The sequence below is a fragment of the Pseudophryne corroboree genome, chromosome 2, assembly GCF_028390025.1.
Source record: "Pseudophryne corroboree isolate aPseCor3 chromosome 2, aPseCor3.hap2, whole genome shotgun sequence".
Taxonomy (NCBI): domain Eukaryota; kingdom Metazoa; phylum Chordata; class Amphibia; order Anura; family Myobatrachidae; genus Pseudophryne; species Pseudophryne corroboree.
In genome coordinates this window covers 668,169,559-668,185,162 of record NC_086445.1, presented here as the reverse complement: position 1 = coordinate 668,185,162, position 15,604 = coordinate 668,169,559, and the positions used below count along the sequence as shown (strand labels likewise).

General features: G+C 44.4%; 1 protein-coding gene across 2 annotated transcripts in view; it reads right to left on the bottom strand.

Annotated features, from left to right (window-relative positions):
* PRICKLE4 (prickle planar cell polarity protein 4) overlaps positions 1-15,604 on the bottom strand; it is a 150,378-nt gene that overhangs the window by 41,152 nt on the left and 93,622 nt on the right. Inside the window, exons 4-5 of one of the 2 annotated variants that reach the window (XM_063955069.1) lie at positions 8,118-8,255; positions 5,193-5,399 (exon numbers count right to left, since the gene is read on the bottom strand). In XM_063955069.1, the coding sequence (XP_063811139.1) occupies positions 5,193-5,399; positions 8,118-8,255 (345 nt within the window). The remainder of the gene's footprint in view (positions 1-5,192; positions 5,400-8,117; positions 8,256-15,604) is intronic. The other variant, XM_063955071.1, reaches the window with a different exon arrangement.

The following is a 15,604-nucleotide window of genomic DNA, read 5'->3' as shown; positions in this document are numbered from 1 at the left end:
CTCCCGGCCGTACTGGAGATTTGGTATAGACCCCATGGTCTTGATGTCGTCCCCAGCATCCTCTAGGACGTATGAGAAAATAGGATTTTGATAACCTACCGGTAAATCCTTTTCTCCTAGTCCGTAGAGGATGCTGGGCGCCCGTCCCAGTGCGTACTTTACCTGCAGTTTAGTTATTAGAGTTACACAAGTTGTGTAATCTTGGTTTCAGCATGTTGCTGCAATTAGTTCATGCCCGTTGGTGTGTGTTATGTTGAATGCCATGTGTGCGGCATGGTTGAGGGTGTGAGTTGGTAGATATCTCACCACTAGTTAAGTAATTCCTTTCCTCGAAATGTCAGTCTCCCTGGGCACAGTTCCTACAACTGAGGTCTGGAGGAGGGGCATAGAGGGAGGAGCCAGTTCACACCCAATGAAAAGTCTTTGGAGTGCCCATGTCTCCTGCGGATCCCGTCTATACCCCATGGTCTTGATGTCGTCCCCAGCATCCTCTACGGACTAGGATATCAAAATCCTATTTTTTTATTGGCCCTCATTCCGAGTTGTTCGCTCGCTAGCAGATTTCAGCAGCATTGCAGACGCTAGGCCGCCGCCCTCTGGGAGTGTATCTTAACTTAGCAGAATTGCGAACGAAAGATTAGCAGAATTGCGAATTGAAAATTCTTAGCAGTTTCTGAGTAGCTCGAGACCTACTCCTACACTGCGATCAGCTCAGGCCGTATCGTTCTTGGTTTGACGTCACAAACACGCTCTGCGTTCGGCCAGCCACTCCCCCGTTTCTCCAGATACTCCCGCGTTTTATCCTGGCAAGCCTGCGTTTTTCTGCACACTCCTGGAAAACGGCCAGTTTCCGCTCAGAAACACCCACATCCTGTCAATCACACTCCGATCACTTCAATGATGGAAATTCTTCGGTCGGACGTGAGTAAATCTACTAAGTTTTGTGCTAAATTACTTAGCGCATGCGCACTGCGTACCATGCGCAATGCGCATTTTCACCTTAATCGCTCCGTTGCGAAAATCGGCAACGAGCGAACAACTCTGAATGACCCCCATTGTGTGTGAATTTGTGATTAAAAATATTGTTAAAACAATATCATACTATCAAAGTCTACTTCCCAATTGAGAGTTATTTTGGTTTTAAGGTACAGCAGCGAATTTAATCTGAAGACTGCAAGCTGATCACTAGCAGTGAGTGTACCTTTTCATCCCTAAGGGTTCTCTTACCCATATTGCCACGTGGGTGCTGCATGTTTTTTTCGCTAATCACAGGGTACAGCTGGTGGTTTTAAATGAGTTGCACTAAGCACTTTTTCTTTTTTTGCACGTTAGCACCAGTCACTTTAAGATAAAGTGCACTTTATTTATACATTTTTCCCTCTCTTTGCCCTTGTGAAAATTCATCTTTGGATGAGCGCACCAGATCGTGACAGAGGATAGAGGAAGGATTATTTATTTTGAAAGAATCTGATAAGAGCTCGTTATTCATATATTTCCGGTACGCATATGCCATTCTCTATGAGGATTTATGATGCACAGATCACTTTATGAGTATATGTATATATATATATATATATATATATATATTGTATTTCTCTCTCTTTTGGATTCTCTAAGGGTCTGAGGGTTAGATTTATTATGCGTTGTTATTTCAAAACCGCCAAAGTCGGAGGCCTTGACCAATTGAGTTAAAGTGGCAAAACAGAAATAAATGCTGAAAACGAAACAAATAGTAAGTCCAACCCTGAGAATCTGCTCGTCTACCTTCTACTCTCTCACACATATTCAGAAAGGAATAGGCAACAAAATTATCTGTGCACTATACATGTGCTGGTGTGGTGTACAGAGCAGTTACAGAAAATAGTTATACCAACATTATTCTGCTACAAAAAAGGGAAATGAGAGAGCAAGCACCAGGTGAGTTTCAGGAATACAGAAATTCACAGTTATACTGAGTTGTTTCACCTAGAAATGAAATCGTATATAATCAAAAGCATTGAGAAAACATGTGTATTATGTCCTTCAAGATATCTTTGTGAGAATCAGGGCCCTCATTCCGAGTTGATCGGTCGCAAGGCGAATTTAGCAGAGTTACACACGCTAAGCCGCCGCCTACTGGGAGTGAATCTTAGCTTCTTAAAATTGCGACCGATGTATTCGCAATATTGCGATTACTAACTACTTAGCAGTTTCAGAGTAGCTTCAGACTTACTCTGCCTGTGCGATCAGTTCAGTGCTTGTCGTTCCTGGTTGACGTCACAAACACACCCAGCGTTCGGCCAGGCACTCCCACCGTTTCTCCGGCCACTCCTGCGTTTTTTCCGGAAACGGTAGCGTTTTCAGCCACACGCCCCTGAAACGCCGTGTTTCCGCCCAGTAACACCCATTTCCTGTCAATCACATTACGATCGCCGGAGCGATGAAAAAGCCGTGAGTAAAATTACTTTCTACATAGCAAAGTTACTTGGCGCAGTCGCAGTGCGAACATTGCGCATGCGTACTAAGCGGATTTTCATTGCGATGCGATGAAAAATACCGAGCGAACAACTCGGAATGAGGGCCCATGTTCCCGGAATAAGAAAGACATGTTTACCAGTAGTACAAGTTATACATTGCTTTAAAATGTACTGAAATGAATGCTGCTTAAATCATGAACACAGCACCCTCTGCTGGTAACTTACAGTAAAATCCAGCACCAAACTTACTAACAAGTTATTTTATATAGTGCCAGCCAGCGGTGCAAGTATGCGGGTACGCTCGGGTACAGAGTACCCTTAAGAATTTGGCAGTGGGTACGCAGTACCCGCTGCCACACACTTTGCAATTACCACAATTATAGCCACAAAGCAACAAGACCATGGTGCTTGGCAACATAACAGCTCCTGCCACTTTGTCAGGGTTACTGGGATTGCGACAGTGGCTGTACTTTCCTGTTATACTGGAGGCATTACTATATATTGTTATTAAATTGGGGGCATTACTATATATTTCTATTATACTGGAGGTATCACTATGTATTTCTGTTATACTGAAGGCAATTTTAGCCTTGCCTCTAGATTCCCCCCCAAAAAGGGGCTGTCGTGTGGCCACGCCGCTAGTGTCATGTAGCCACTCCCACTAGCAACCCTCACGCCCCCTCACAACGCATGACCACGCCCATTTCTGGTACTCAATACCACTAAGAAAATATTTCTACTTGCACCACTGGTGCCAGCATATGTCATTGCACTTTACAACTGGGAACAAACCAGTTATAGAGCAGTAATAAAACATGGACTGGGTAATAATCAGGCAGACAAGGAGGTAAGAGGGCCATGCTCGTATGCTTACATTTAATAAAAAAAATGGTTCAAAAATACAACTCCAGAGCACCTTGTTTTAACGAGGAAGGTAGTACATGGATCACACAGTGTGTATCACAGCAGGACAGCTCCCTAACTACATTTATTATTTTCTATCTCATAATATTTTACTTTTTATTTTAGTATTTTTAGTCCTTATTTTAATACTTAAGTTAATTGCAGCGTTGGCTGATGCACCTGGGCTGCAGCGCCGAGCAATGACTGCAGGGGGAGCCGGCCAGCACATATCAACATACATGTAAAGTTGCATGTAACATATGTGCTGACTGCCTTACCTGGGGATCAGCAGCCGCCGCAGCACACACAGGACAGTCACACAGTGCTCAGCCTATCTTCAATAAGCCCGCCCCCAGACTCCCATTGACTGGTTTCACAGGAGTCTGTGGGCGGGCTTATTGGAGATAGACAGGCTGAGCACTGGATTGACCCCTTTATTTGGTATAATAAGCCAGACATTTTAAGAATAAAGGTTAGAGAAGTACTGGAATACTGATATCAAGTTGTTAGTAGCAGATCCCTTAAATCCTCTAAGGTGTAAGGTGTGGCCTCCATGCTCGGACCTGTTTTTTCAGCACATGCCGCAGATGCTCAATTGGATCGAGATCTGGTATATTTGGAGGACAAGTCAACACCTTGAACTCTTGTTCCTTAAACCGTTCCATGAACAGTTTTTGCACTGTAGCAGGACACATTGACCTGCTGAAAGAGGCCACTGCCATCAGGGAATACAGTTGCCATGAAGGGGTGTAGTCAGTGCCATCTTAACGTATAGGCACAATGGGCAGCTGCCGAGGGACCCACAATTTTATGGATATTCAAACAAGGGCAGGTGATGGTCACACAATCAAAGTGCCGAAGCAGCACTCTCTACCTGTCTACCTGTGTGCAGCCAGACAGTGAATGCTGATTGGTGGATGGCTGAAACTATCCACCAGAGTGCTGACAGCCATTCACTATACAGAAGCATGTGATTTTTTTTAAGTGGGTGTGTAGGGGTCTCAGTGCATTGCTTTGCAAATGGCATACTATGCTGGTGAGATGGCACTGCATATACTTGGGGGTAAATGTATTATAGAGGCACAGATAGCAGGGCCGATATGGACATATCGCCTGTCATGTACCGCATACTGGCACATTCATACATGGGGGAGAAGCGATATAGTGCACTGATACCACTTCTCCCCAATAATGATGGATCATACATTTACACCTATGTCTGCTACAATGTTTAGGTAGGTGATGCATGTCAAGGTAACATCCACATGAATGCCAGAATCCAAGGTTTCCCAGCAGAACATTACTCATAGCATCACAATGCGTGATTCCCATAGTGCATCCTGCATGGGCACTCTGACTGGTCTGCAGCTACGCAACTGATGCATTACCTGCTAATTTACATAATCTCCCGCCTCCTCCCCCGGTAATTCAGGATTATGTTTCGTGAGGGAAACACTGAAGTCAGATGCAAATTATTTGATTCTGCTTACAGGAAATGATCCCTTATTAGATGAAACTATTAATATTACTAATATTTTTGGTGCTTACTAAATATATTGTCTGAAATCTGTGATAAACCAGATGCTTGTTGTCTTCATTGGAAAGCCTGAGTGTCACAAATCCTGGAAGTATACATACAGTATATACCCTTGATGATGATCAGGTTTCTGTTGATTTTGCCAGCAGAATTTAAAACAGCAATAATATTAAAAGCATACCACGCCTAGCTGTGCATTTAATATCACTTCCTTATTTGCTACTGCGTGCAAAACTCTCATTTAGTAAATATAGCCTTTAGTGTTAGTTCTCCCACTAGTACAATGGTGCCATTACCTGGTCACAGGCTGCGCAGCGAGCTCTAGTAAGTTCTGCATGATGGCGGCCACAGTAAATTCTCCTGTCCTGCATGAAGTAGATGAACTGCGACAAAGGTAAGTGGCATGTCTCACAGACAAAGCACCTACTGTGCCAGCAAAGCCGCTCATCTTGAAACCGTTCTGTATGTACAGCAGTATCACCCACTAAAATCTTGTCACCACACTAAAAAGGACAAAAAAATAATAATCTCATAAACAACTATACAAAGTTCAAAACAAAATAAAAGAATATTGAAATTCAGCAGCTATATCACAGGGGGATTTATTTAGCTTCCTCTGAATAAAAAATGGATATACAAAAGGATGTGTGTCTATTTTAAGTGTCTTTTACAAGTGGATTATTAAGAGCATCCTTAAAACTACACTGGTAGGATGGGAGGTCCTTTAGTACAGTAACAAACACTGCAGGCCTACAGCAGCTTCTCCTTTTAGAAGAAGCTGAATCAATCACTAAAGGACCCATTCTACTACTAAACAATTGCTACGGTACCTACTGCAGTACATTGAAAGCTCAGACTAAGTGGGGATCGGTATGGGATCCCGGTGTACGGGATGCTGACTATCACTATACCAACAGCGGCATCCCGTCCGCCAGAATGCCGTCAGCGAGGCGAGCGCATCAAGGCCTCTTGCCGGCTCGCTGCGCTCGCCATGCTGCGGGCAAGGTGGCTCGCTTCTCTATTCTCCCTCTATGGGTGTCATGGACATCCACAGAGGGAGAATCACCTAACTCGCCGGTATTCCGGCAGCGGCATTGTACCCCTGTCGGGAATTCGGCATCAGTATTGCGACTGCTGGGATACTGATGGCTGGTATGATAAACGCATTCCGTTAAGTGTCTGTGGGTTAGAGATTGAACCCTGTAGTCAACATTCATTGGTTTTAAAGACATAAATGAGAATTCTGCCTGACTCTAAATTACAGTAGAGAGGAAAGCTCCATTCCCTCACAATGGGAGGGAGGAATCTTGTACCCCACCACTCTTAAAATACTGTATATGATATTAAACCCATCTGCGTCTCTATGATGGTAAGTTTTCTTGTCATAGGAATCAGTAGAAGTTTTACTAAACCCCAGTGTTCGTCACTAGTGCACCGACTGCATGTTACAGCAGGGCGTGGTATAGAAGTTAAACAGTGAAAAGAGAGACAGTGTGTCGACACCATGAGGTCAACAGTCAAAAGGCCGACTGTGTCAAAAGGCAGACAGTCAAAAGGTTGACACAACATTTTTTTAAATGTTTTACCCAAATTTGGTGACATTCGTTCGTAAATTTAGCACATCTACGATCAGATTCTCAGACATGCGGGGGGACACCCAGCACAGGGCTAGGCCACCCCGCATGTCAGGCCCTGCCCTACCTCCCCACCGGTGCGAAAGCATCGCACGGCGGCAATGCTTTTGCACCCACCGAGTAGCTCCCTGCCTGCGCAGCCTAGCTGCGCTGGCAGGCGGCTACCCGACATGTTCTGGGTCGCAGTGGCTGCGTGTGACATCACGCAGCCGCCGCCGCCTGCCCCCTTGTCAATCAATGAGATATCACTGGGCCTCACGGAGTGTACTGCGCGAGCGCACTCCCCAAAGGGCTTCACACTGCGATCGCTGCCGTTGCAGCGATCCGGTCTGAATTAGACCCATAGTTTGTGACATAGGGGATCATTCTGAGTTGTTCGCTCGCTAGCTGCTTTTAGCAGCATTGCACACGCTAGGCCGCCGCCCTCTGGGAGTGTATCTTATCTTAGCAGAATTGCAAACGAAAGATTAGCAGAATTGCGAATTGAAAATTCTTAGCAGTTTCTGAGTAGCTCGAGACTTACTCCTACACTGCGATCAGCTCAGCCCGTTTCGTTCCTGGTTTGACGTCACAAACACGCCCTGCTTTCGGCCAGCCACTCCCCCGTTTCTCCAGACACTCCCACGTTTTATCCTGGCACGCCTGCGTTTTTCCGCACACTCCCAGAAAACGGTCAGTTTCCGCCTACAAACACCCACTTCCTGTCAATCACACTCCGATCACTTCAACGATGGAAATTCTTCGTTCGGACGTTAGTAAATCTACTAAGTTTTGTGCTAAAATACTTAGCGCATGCGCACTGCGTACCATGCGCATGTGCATTTATGCCTTAATCGCTCCGTTGTAAAAACCGGCAACGAACGAACAACTCGGAATGACCCCCATAGATAGCACATGAGGCAAAAGTTGTAAAAACAAAAAATATTTTTTTATTTTTTTTTGTGCTTCGACCTTTTGGCCCTATTGGACTTTTCACCCTGTCGACCATATAGTGTCGACCTAATTACTGTCTATCTTTTAACTATCATCCTCCTTCGTTACAGCAAACTGTATTGGTATTGGAGGCATTTAAGGGACTGACAGTAAAATAAAACATAAATAAATAAATAAATACAAGAAGGCCGTACCCAGGAAAATTAAAAAAGTATACCACTTTAAAAATAAATATGGTTTAATTAGTCACAGTTGTTTGCTAAGATATACAGAATGATGTAGAGCCGTTCTCTAGAGCACTGACCTTGGAAAGTACCTCTATAGCTCATCACACTTCATTGTATCCAGCTATACAGTAGCTCTACAGCAAAACAGTGGGAGTTACGGCCACAGCAGCTGCGTTAGTCATGGAATTTCATGAATCACCAAATACAGTCTTTCACAGAAAACAAAAAGAATTGCAGTGGCTACATAATGTGTGCGTTTAAAGAGATCCCAGGATTCAATATTAAAAAGAAGACACTTTCCATAATGTTCATTCCTTAAATGGTAATTGACATAAAAAAAACAACTAAAAAAAAAACCATGTGATGGTATGTAACGCTCACATTTAGCTGGATGACTACACATGAGAAATGTACTTGGTTTACTTACCCTCATACAGCAGCTATCGGGAGAGTCTGGAGTGACAAGCACAATCCTCCCATGTCTCATTGAATGTAGTCTTCGATGTGCACTGAATGTTTGCAGCTCTCTCCTCTCTAAGTCTCCCAAAGCCGTACAGAACCTCTCCTGACACACAGAAAGGTAGGGAAGTCACATCACTGTCACATATTGCAACAGGTATATAACAGAATGAAAGATGAATTGTACAGTATGCACCATTTCTATCCACCACTACTTTTCAACTGGAGTTTTTTAAACGTATGCCTTCAAAGCTTACCGGGTTTGGTTATCGCCAAATGAGTATCCCTGTTAGCACCTGAGGCTTTCATCCTTGTTCAAAGCGCTTTTGGTGAATTTTGGAAGGGGTGTTTTGTGGATTTTGTATCTATATGATAAGAAGACTTCTCCCAACATGAGCCAGCTACTACTGTTCAGAGCCGGCCCTAGGCATAGGCAAATTAGGACCAAACCTAGGACCAGCTCAGTTTGATAATGGGCAGTGACAGTTTGCAGGACATCTGACGGATGGATGGCGCCAGTGGCTTTGGTTGTCTACCCTGATTGAAGCTCTCAGGTCAGCTGCAATCAGGTGGCAGTTCATACAGCTGAAGCTGTGGAAGCGGGAGCGCCGGAGTGGGGAGCAGAGACAGTGGGGTCAGCAGCGACCAGTAACAAAAATGGCCACTGGTCCTGGAGGAGGGCTGCTGAGAATGCCCAGCCACATCACATCCTACTCCCATGGACCTTGCGGAGTCCAACAGGCTAGCCTGCACTGGCTGACTCCCTGCAGCCGGCCCATGCTTCAATAATAATGTGAAAATGGCATCATTGTGTGCCATTTTGTGTATAAGGGCATTACTAATATGTGGCATAAATTGTAATGGGCATTACTATGTGTAAGGGGCATTATTGTGTGGTTTAATGCGAATAAAAAGCAATATGGTGTGGAGTAATGTGAATATGGAGCTATATGGTGTGGTATAATGTGAGTAAGATGAAATACAGTGTGGTGTAATGTGAATAAGGGGCACTACTGTGGGGCGTAATGTGAATAATAGACACTATCGGGTGATATACTGTGAATAAGGTTGCATTACAGTGTGGCGTTATTTGAATTGGGGATACTATTGTGTGGCCATGCCCCTTCCAAGCTATAACATGCCATTTATTTGGGACATGTGTCTTCGGTGTGCACTGTCCCTATTTGAGATATGGTGCACCAATGCTGTTGCTGGCAAAGGGAACCAAAATGAGAATTGCTATGGTGATGGGTGTTGCTGGCTGCTGTTGTGATCTGTGCTGCTGGGTGATGGGTGCTGAGGGGTGTTGGGTCATAGGCAGAGCTAGGGGGCACCAGCCAAAATCTTGCCTAGGGCATTCTCTGCTACTGCTTTATACTTTAAGATAACAATTATTTACTAAAGAATAGGTTATTTCATTTGGGAGGAAAGCAATGCCTCCCTGGTGTAGTACGGTAAGTATGTTTATGATGTATGTGTTACATGCCCCATCACCTCATTTTATAGGCAGCTATGGGGAGGGATACAATAAGTGATTTATTCAGGGCTGAGAGGACATTCAACTAATCAAAAGTTTGTAGAAAATGTGATGAGAAATATAGAAGGTTATCTGACACTAAATATACACAATACATCACATTTTGTAAAGTGAAGCACTTTTCAGCTGACTGTGTGTATGTGAATAGTATGATAATTTTTTCATGTTATCTAAATCCTTGAATTTTCACACAATAGTTGGCTGGAAATTGAGTTGAAGCTTAAGCCACGATATATAGGTAGAAACTCTTTTGCTGTTATTAGATTAACACGTACAAAATCGACGTCTAAGCCTTTTAATAGAGAGTTTGGCCCAAACAAGACAGGGTGTATACCATACTAAGATAAGAAGTTTGGTTGATCCTCTGCAACAGTTATCTTTTCATTATTCAGTATTCTAAGGGAACCCTTATTATACTGTATTTCTCAAAGTATAATAGTGCACAAATAATAAAACGTAATATTCTTTAATACAGAAGTTGAATTATATAATACTTATCCTTGTTAATCGCTTACATGGCATGGTCATATGGGACACGACCGTCCGGACTGCCATCAGAAATCGTGGAGCCCAGTACAAATGAAAAAAGCAGGGCCCCCCACCTCCTATGTTCCCCCCCCCCCACCCTCCCCCAGTGGTGGTGGTGGGGGAGGGGGGGAGGGGAGAGCAGGAATACATATGGCGAAAGACAAAGACATACTGTAGATGTGGGGAGAGGGCAGAGGTAGGAATAGTAAAGGGGACACCTCTGTGCATTGCAGCCACAATCTCATATTTCCATCTTCAGTGCAGTGCACACTATGGGGCCAATTCAGACCTGATCGTAGCCGTGCAAAATTCTGCAAGGCTACGATCACCCGCCCTGACATGCGGTGGGACGCCCAGCACAGGGCTAGTCTGCCACGCATGTCTGGCCCTCCCCCTGCCGCACAGGTACAAAAGCATCGCACGGCGGCGATGATGCTTTTGTACCTGAAGAGTAGCTCCCTACTAGCGCAGCTCCTGTGCGCTGGCAGGGAGCTACCCGTCGCTCTCCGGGTTGCAGCGGCTGCGTGTATCCAGGCATGTCTGCGTTGCCTGGACCGTTCCCCTAAAACCGCGGCCCGCCCAGTGAACGCCTCTGTCTGTCGATCGTTGAGCAGAGATGACTATCGCATCTCTGGAGTGTGCCGGCGCACTGCGGCGCCTGCACATAAGCAGTTCAGACCTGATCACCCATTGTGCAAAAACGCACAGCAGCGATCAGGTCTGAATTAGGCCCTATATCTGGCCAATGAGGGCAGGGGGGAAGGGGAGAATAACTGCTGGTGGAGCAACTATTAAGGCAGAATGGAGGAATAATCTGGTCCCGCTGAAGTTGCTTCTGATTCACAGTATCAGAAGAAGATCCCTGTGCAGAAGCTGCTGCTAGCGCTGGTTGACTTGTTAATGAATGAATGACTCATTGCACAGTTTAGCTGTGTGATAAGTCATTCATATCACTTGCATTGTGCTGTGTGAGTATAATGATTAACCCTGCTATCTGCCGGGCCCACTCAGCTGTCAGGGCCTGGGACTCCAGTCCTGGCAGTTCCCCACTGATGGCAGCCCTGATGACCATAGTCAGCTGGGCTATCACGGAAACAGTTACATTGTCGGCAACCCCAAATATGCAATTAGTAAAATGTGTTAGATTATCAGGATCGGTATGCGATCCCGTCGGATGGGATGCTGGTGGTCACAATGCATCCCAATGGTCCTGATCCCAACAGGGGCAAGGTAAGTATTCAAACTAAATTTATTTCTAAGGCTACAAATACAGGCTTGAATGGGTCACTTTAATTAAAGGAACAGATGAGAAGCATTGCTTAAATCCCATTAAATATAGGATTCATTAATGCAACATCCTCCTACGTGACTCTTCCTACTAAATATTCCCCCATTAACTATATAGCAAATGCAAAGTAACTAGCCCTTCACAGATGCATGCTATGTACCAATAATTCTCACAGTAATACCTACTTAGTCAGTGGCGTAAGTTTGTCACAGTCGCCCGGAGGCAAGATAAATATTGGTGCCCCCCTATTTCCTATATTAAGATAAATATATGTATGTGTGTGTGTGTGTGTGTGTGTGTGTGTGTGTGTGTATGTATATATATATATATATGGAGTGTTCTGAAAAAAATTATATACTGTATTTATTCATTTAATTGTCTTTTATTTGAAATCACACATTTCTTAGCAGTCATACCCAGGATTAGAACCCATGACATGTTACACTAACAGCAGACACTTTACTGATGGAGTTATTTGCTCCTGTAGAGGAAGCATGAGAATTCTAACTATATGAAGTTACGTGTAATTGTCAAAGAAGTATCTTTATATAGTTAAAATTCTCATATTTCCTATACAGGAGCAAACAGCTTCATCAGTATGGTGTCTGCTTCCAGTGTAATAGGTTGTGGTTTCTAATCCTGGGTATGACACTTGTATAATAAAGAGGGTGTGATTTGTAAGGTGCAGGGACTAGTGAGATAGCCGGCCACTGAAAAGACAGCGGCAGCTATCAATTAACTTAATTCAATGGTGTCACAGAATGAGAGGAGAGGTGCCCCCCTTCAGAGCAGGAGCCTGGTGGCAGATGACTCCGTTGCCTCCCAGAGTTCTGCCTCTGTACTTAGTGGATTGTGTGTAATCAGTCCTCAAATAGGTGATGCTCTTGTGGTATTCCATTACCAATAAGACACAGTCATAGGCTCCATAGGAGAAATGCACAGTCCAAATGATATCCAGAAGTATTATTCAGTAGTCCATAGGGTATGAATCCAAGTGGTGTATAAGCACAATTATAGCTCAATATGTTTCCCTGGGTTAGAAGGTCCCAACTTCCTCAGGAGCATAAAACACAGTATCTCATGTCTCCCTATAAATAACAACCCCCAAGAGATTTGTGTCCTCACGCTCTAAGGGTGAGATTCAAATGATATATGACGCCCAATTTCCTTTCTAAAATTATCTCCGTTATTGCGCATATTGCGCCCATAGTAATCAGGTTTAGCTGTGTAAAGGGTTAGGTGCCTCACTACTTCGGACGTAGCGAGCTGAAAGAATGATACAACGTCCCTGAGGGCAGAAAAAGAACGAGTGTGGAAATGGGTGAAAAGAATTGAATCCCGCCCTAAATGTCTAAAAAGGTCTCTTTGTAAGATCAGTCCATCAGCAGTCTTTGACAACAACAACAACAACAACGTAACTTTAAACTTGCATAAGAAATAACATTCAGTACAAAAATGTAAATTGGTTTTGTACTACTGCTTATTTCTATTCTGGTAGTGTGTCCCATCTTCTTTTCCAAACATTTGTGGCATAATCTCACTGCGAAGCATAGTGTAACCTACATCTGGGTACTCACAATCTACTTGAATAGCGGGTAGGAGCTCTTTGGCTGCAATACATGGTTCCCCTGGGATGCCAGGTCTCAACCTCTCTGCTATGGGCAGGTCAGTAATCCTTGTACTATTGTCTTTCTTGCATTCAGCTGCACATAATTCTGTTTAAACCTATTCATGATGCTGTCATCTACTCTGGGTTGATTATGCGGGTAGAGGCTCTATTAGATGCCATACCCTGTTCTTTGCAAGTTCTGTTGTACCCATCTATTTTGTTCTGCTACATCTGGACCAACTGTACTCTCCAATATCTCACTCTATACTGGAACATTGGAGTACTGTGGCCAGCGTCTATATGGCCTTCTCCCTTGGTATGAGGGAAAGTAACATCTCTTGTAAGGCTGCTGCTGAAATTAACTTTTGCGAGTTTGGTAGCACCAATGTCGGTCACAATCAGCTGCATATACTGTATGCTGCCCTGTACTGGGATACCAGCCACATTCATTTCTTCCTCACCCTTTTCTCCATTCACTACATTAAATTCAACCAGGCTTCGGAGATACTTTGTAGAATTGCTCTTATAGGTAGCAGTATAGTGCTGGTATAATTTCGATTTCTGAAGCCACATCAATGTTGCACATTGAACCAAATTTCTTCTTGCACTGACTTGAGAACTAATGCCGGTAACTGGTTTAACAACCACTCTGATTTTATTTTGCAATACTAGACTTGGATCTGCATCTCCGTGATGCCCTTCTCCTAAAGGTAAGCCTATTCTCTGCTCTTCTTGAGTGCTGGTCCTCAACCTTGGACCCTGCCAAAATTATCGATTACATAAAAAGGGATTGGCATTGACCCAGGGCAGAGGTGCATAGCATGACATATTCTTGGCCTTCACCAGGGAATTTGGGCTTCACTGCATCTGTTACGCATGTTGCAGCCCTCAGACTGGGTTCCTAGTGTACAGGGCTGGTGGACTCTGGACAAAGCAAAAGCAGAAAGGAAACTGTTCACCGTGGGGCATACTGGAAAGTGGCTGTCAGGGTCAGAACTGGACGGGCAACGTGATATCAGGGAACAAGCAGAATCAGGTCAGGATGAAACCACAGTCAGAACCAGGAAGTCATGGAAGCAGTACCAAAGAAACAGGCAAGAAGGATTACCAAATGTGCTGGATCAAGATGCAGGTAAGTCACAGGCAGCACAGACAGAACAGATGCTGAAGTACAGAATTGAGCCTAATACTACTGCAGCGATACACACTGCCAAAGCAGTTTAAATAAGGTGGGTCATTTGAATTTGGTGGCAGCATGATATCAGTTACCACATGACTGCAACAAACAAACTGCAGGGAGAGCCGACTGTCCAAGCTTACAGCATGGTGAGAGCAGAGAGGGTCAGCACTAGCAGCAGGGAGTGTAGCAGTGAGAGAGGAGGGAAGCCACTGAAGTGGGTGCGAGGGCACACATGCATCTGCCCGAGGGGAGCACCCTCACCAGACCTGGTAAGAAGCTCCAATCGCTGTAACAGAACATCAGCATTTGAATGCTGTAACTAATTGCAAGCCCTTTCAATAAGACTCTTCTATTTCAGCATCTACATATAAACCTTGTGCGTCATAATGGTCTGTAACACGTCTAATATCTTGGTCTCCGCTCTAAGCAAGTCTTCTTCTTGAAATTGGGCTTTCTGCTTTTTGAAGTCCTGTACCTCTTTGCACATCTCCATCAACCTACTTACTCATAGACTGCTGCTAGGAAGTTATAGGGTACACTCCAATATACCCTTAAATCAAATAGATACAAGAAGTGTGGACTTCCAGCGCAATTACATGTATAAAACAACCCAATGAGAAAATAAATAAATAAATAAATAAATATATATATTGTGGTAGGAGGGCCTGTGTCTCACCACAACTGCCCACAATTCTGTGGGATCAGCTCCCTTTAAGGGAGAAGAAAACAAGACATGCGCATTCTGCAGCTGCAGTGGAGAATTAGAACTACGGGTTTTGAGATTACCCAGATCCAGCAGGAACTCATCACTGGGAGCAGGAAGAGTTTTAAACTCGCATTTACCCAGACTTCTGTGCACTGATGCCCATTAGGGGCCAGCGAGTAGGGAACAATTTTATAGTGCCAGGGACTGATGACATTTGCTGTGCCAGAAGAGCATGGCAGACTGACTGCTAAGCACAAGGAGTGCCAGGACTTTTTATGTTTGTTGGTTTATTTTTTGTATGTAGACAAACAGTAGCAGTTGCTCTATCATTCCTGGAGATAATTATATATCAGGTGCTAGAAAAGGGGAGGGGTCGCAGACAAACAGCAGACAGAGAGGGGGGGTGCTCCCCCCCCCACCCCCCCACGGTATCCCCCCAGCACACTAAAAAATGACCTGTAACCATACCTGAACCTATCAAGTAATAGAATTTCAGAGAATTGGTCGCACGTGTTTGCAAAGACATGTTTAGCTGCTGAGACGCGCCAAGGCCTCTCCGATATCAGCAGCAATGTACAGAGACATCCTGGATGAAAACCTGCTCCAG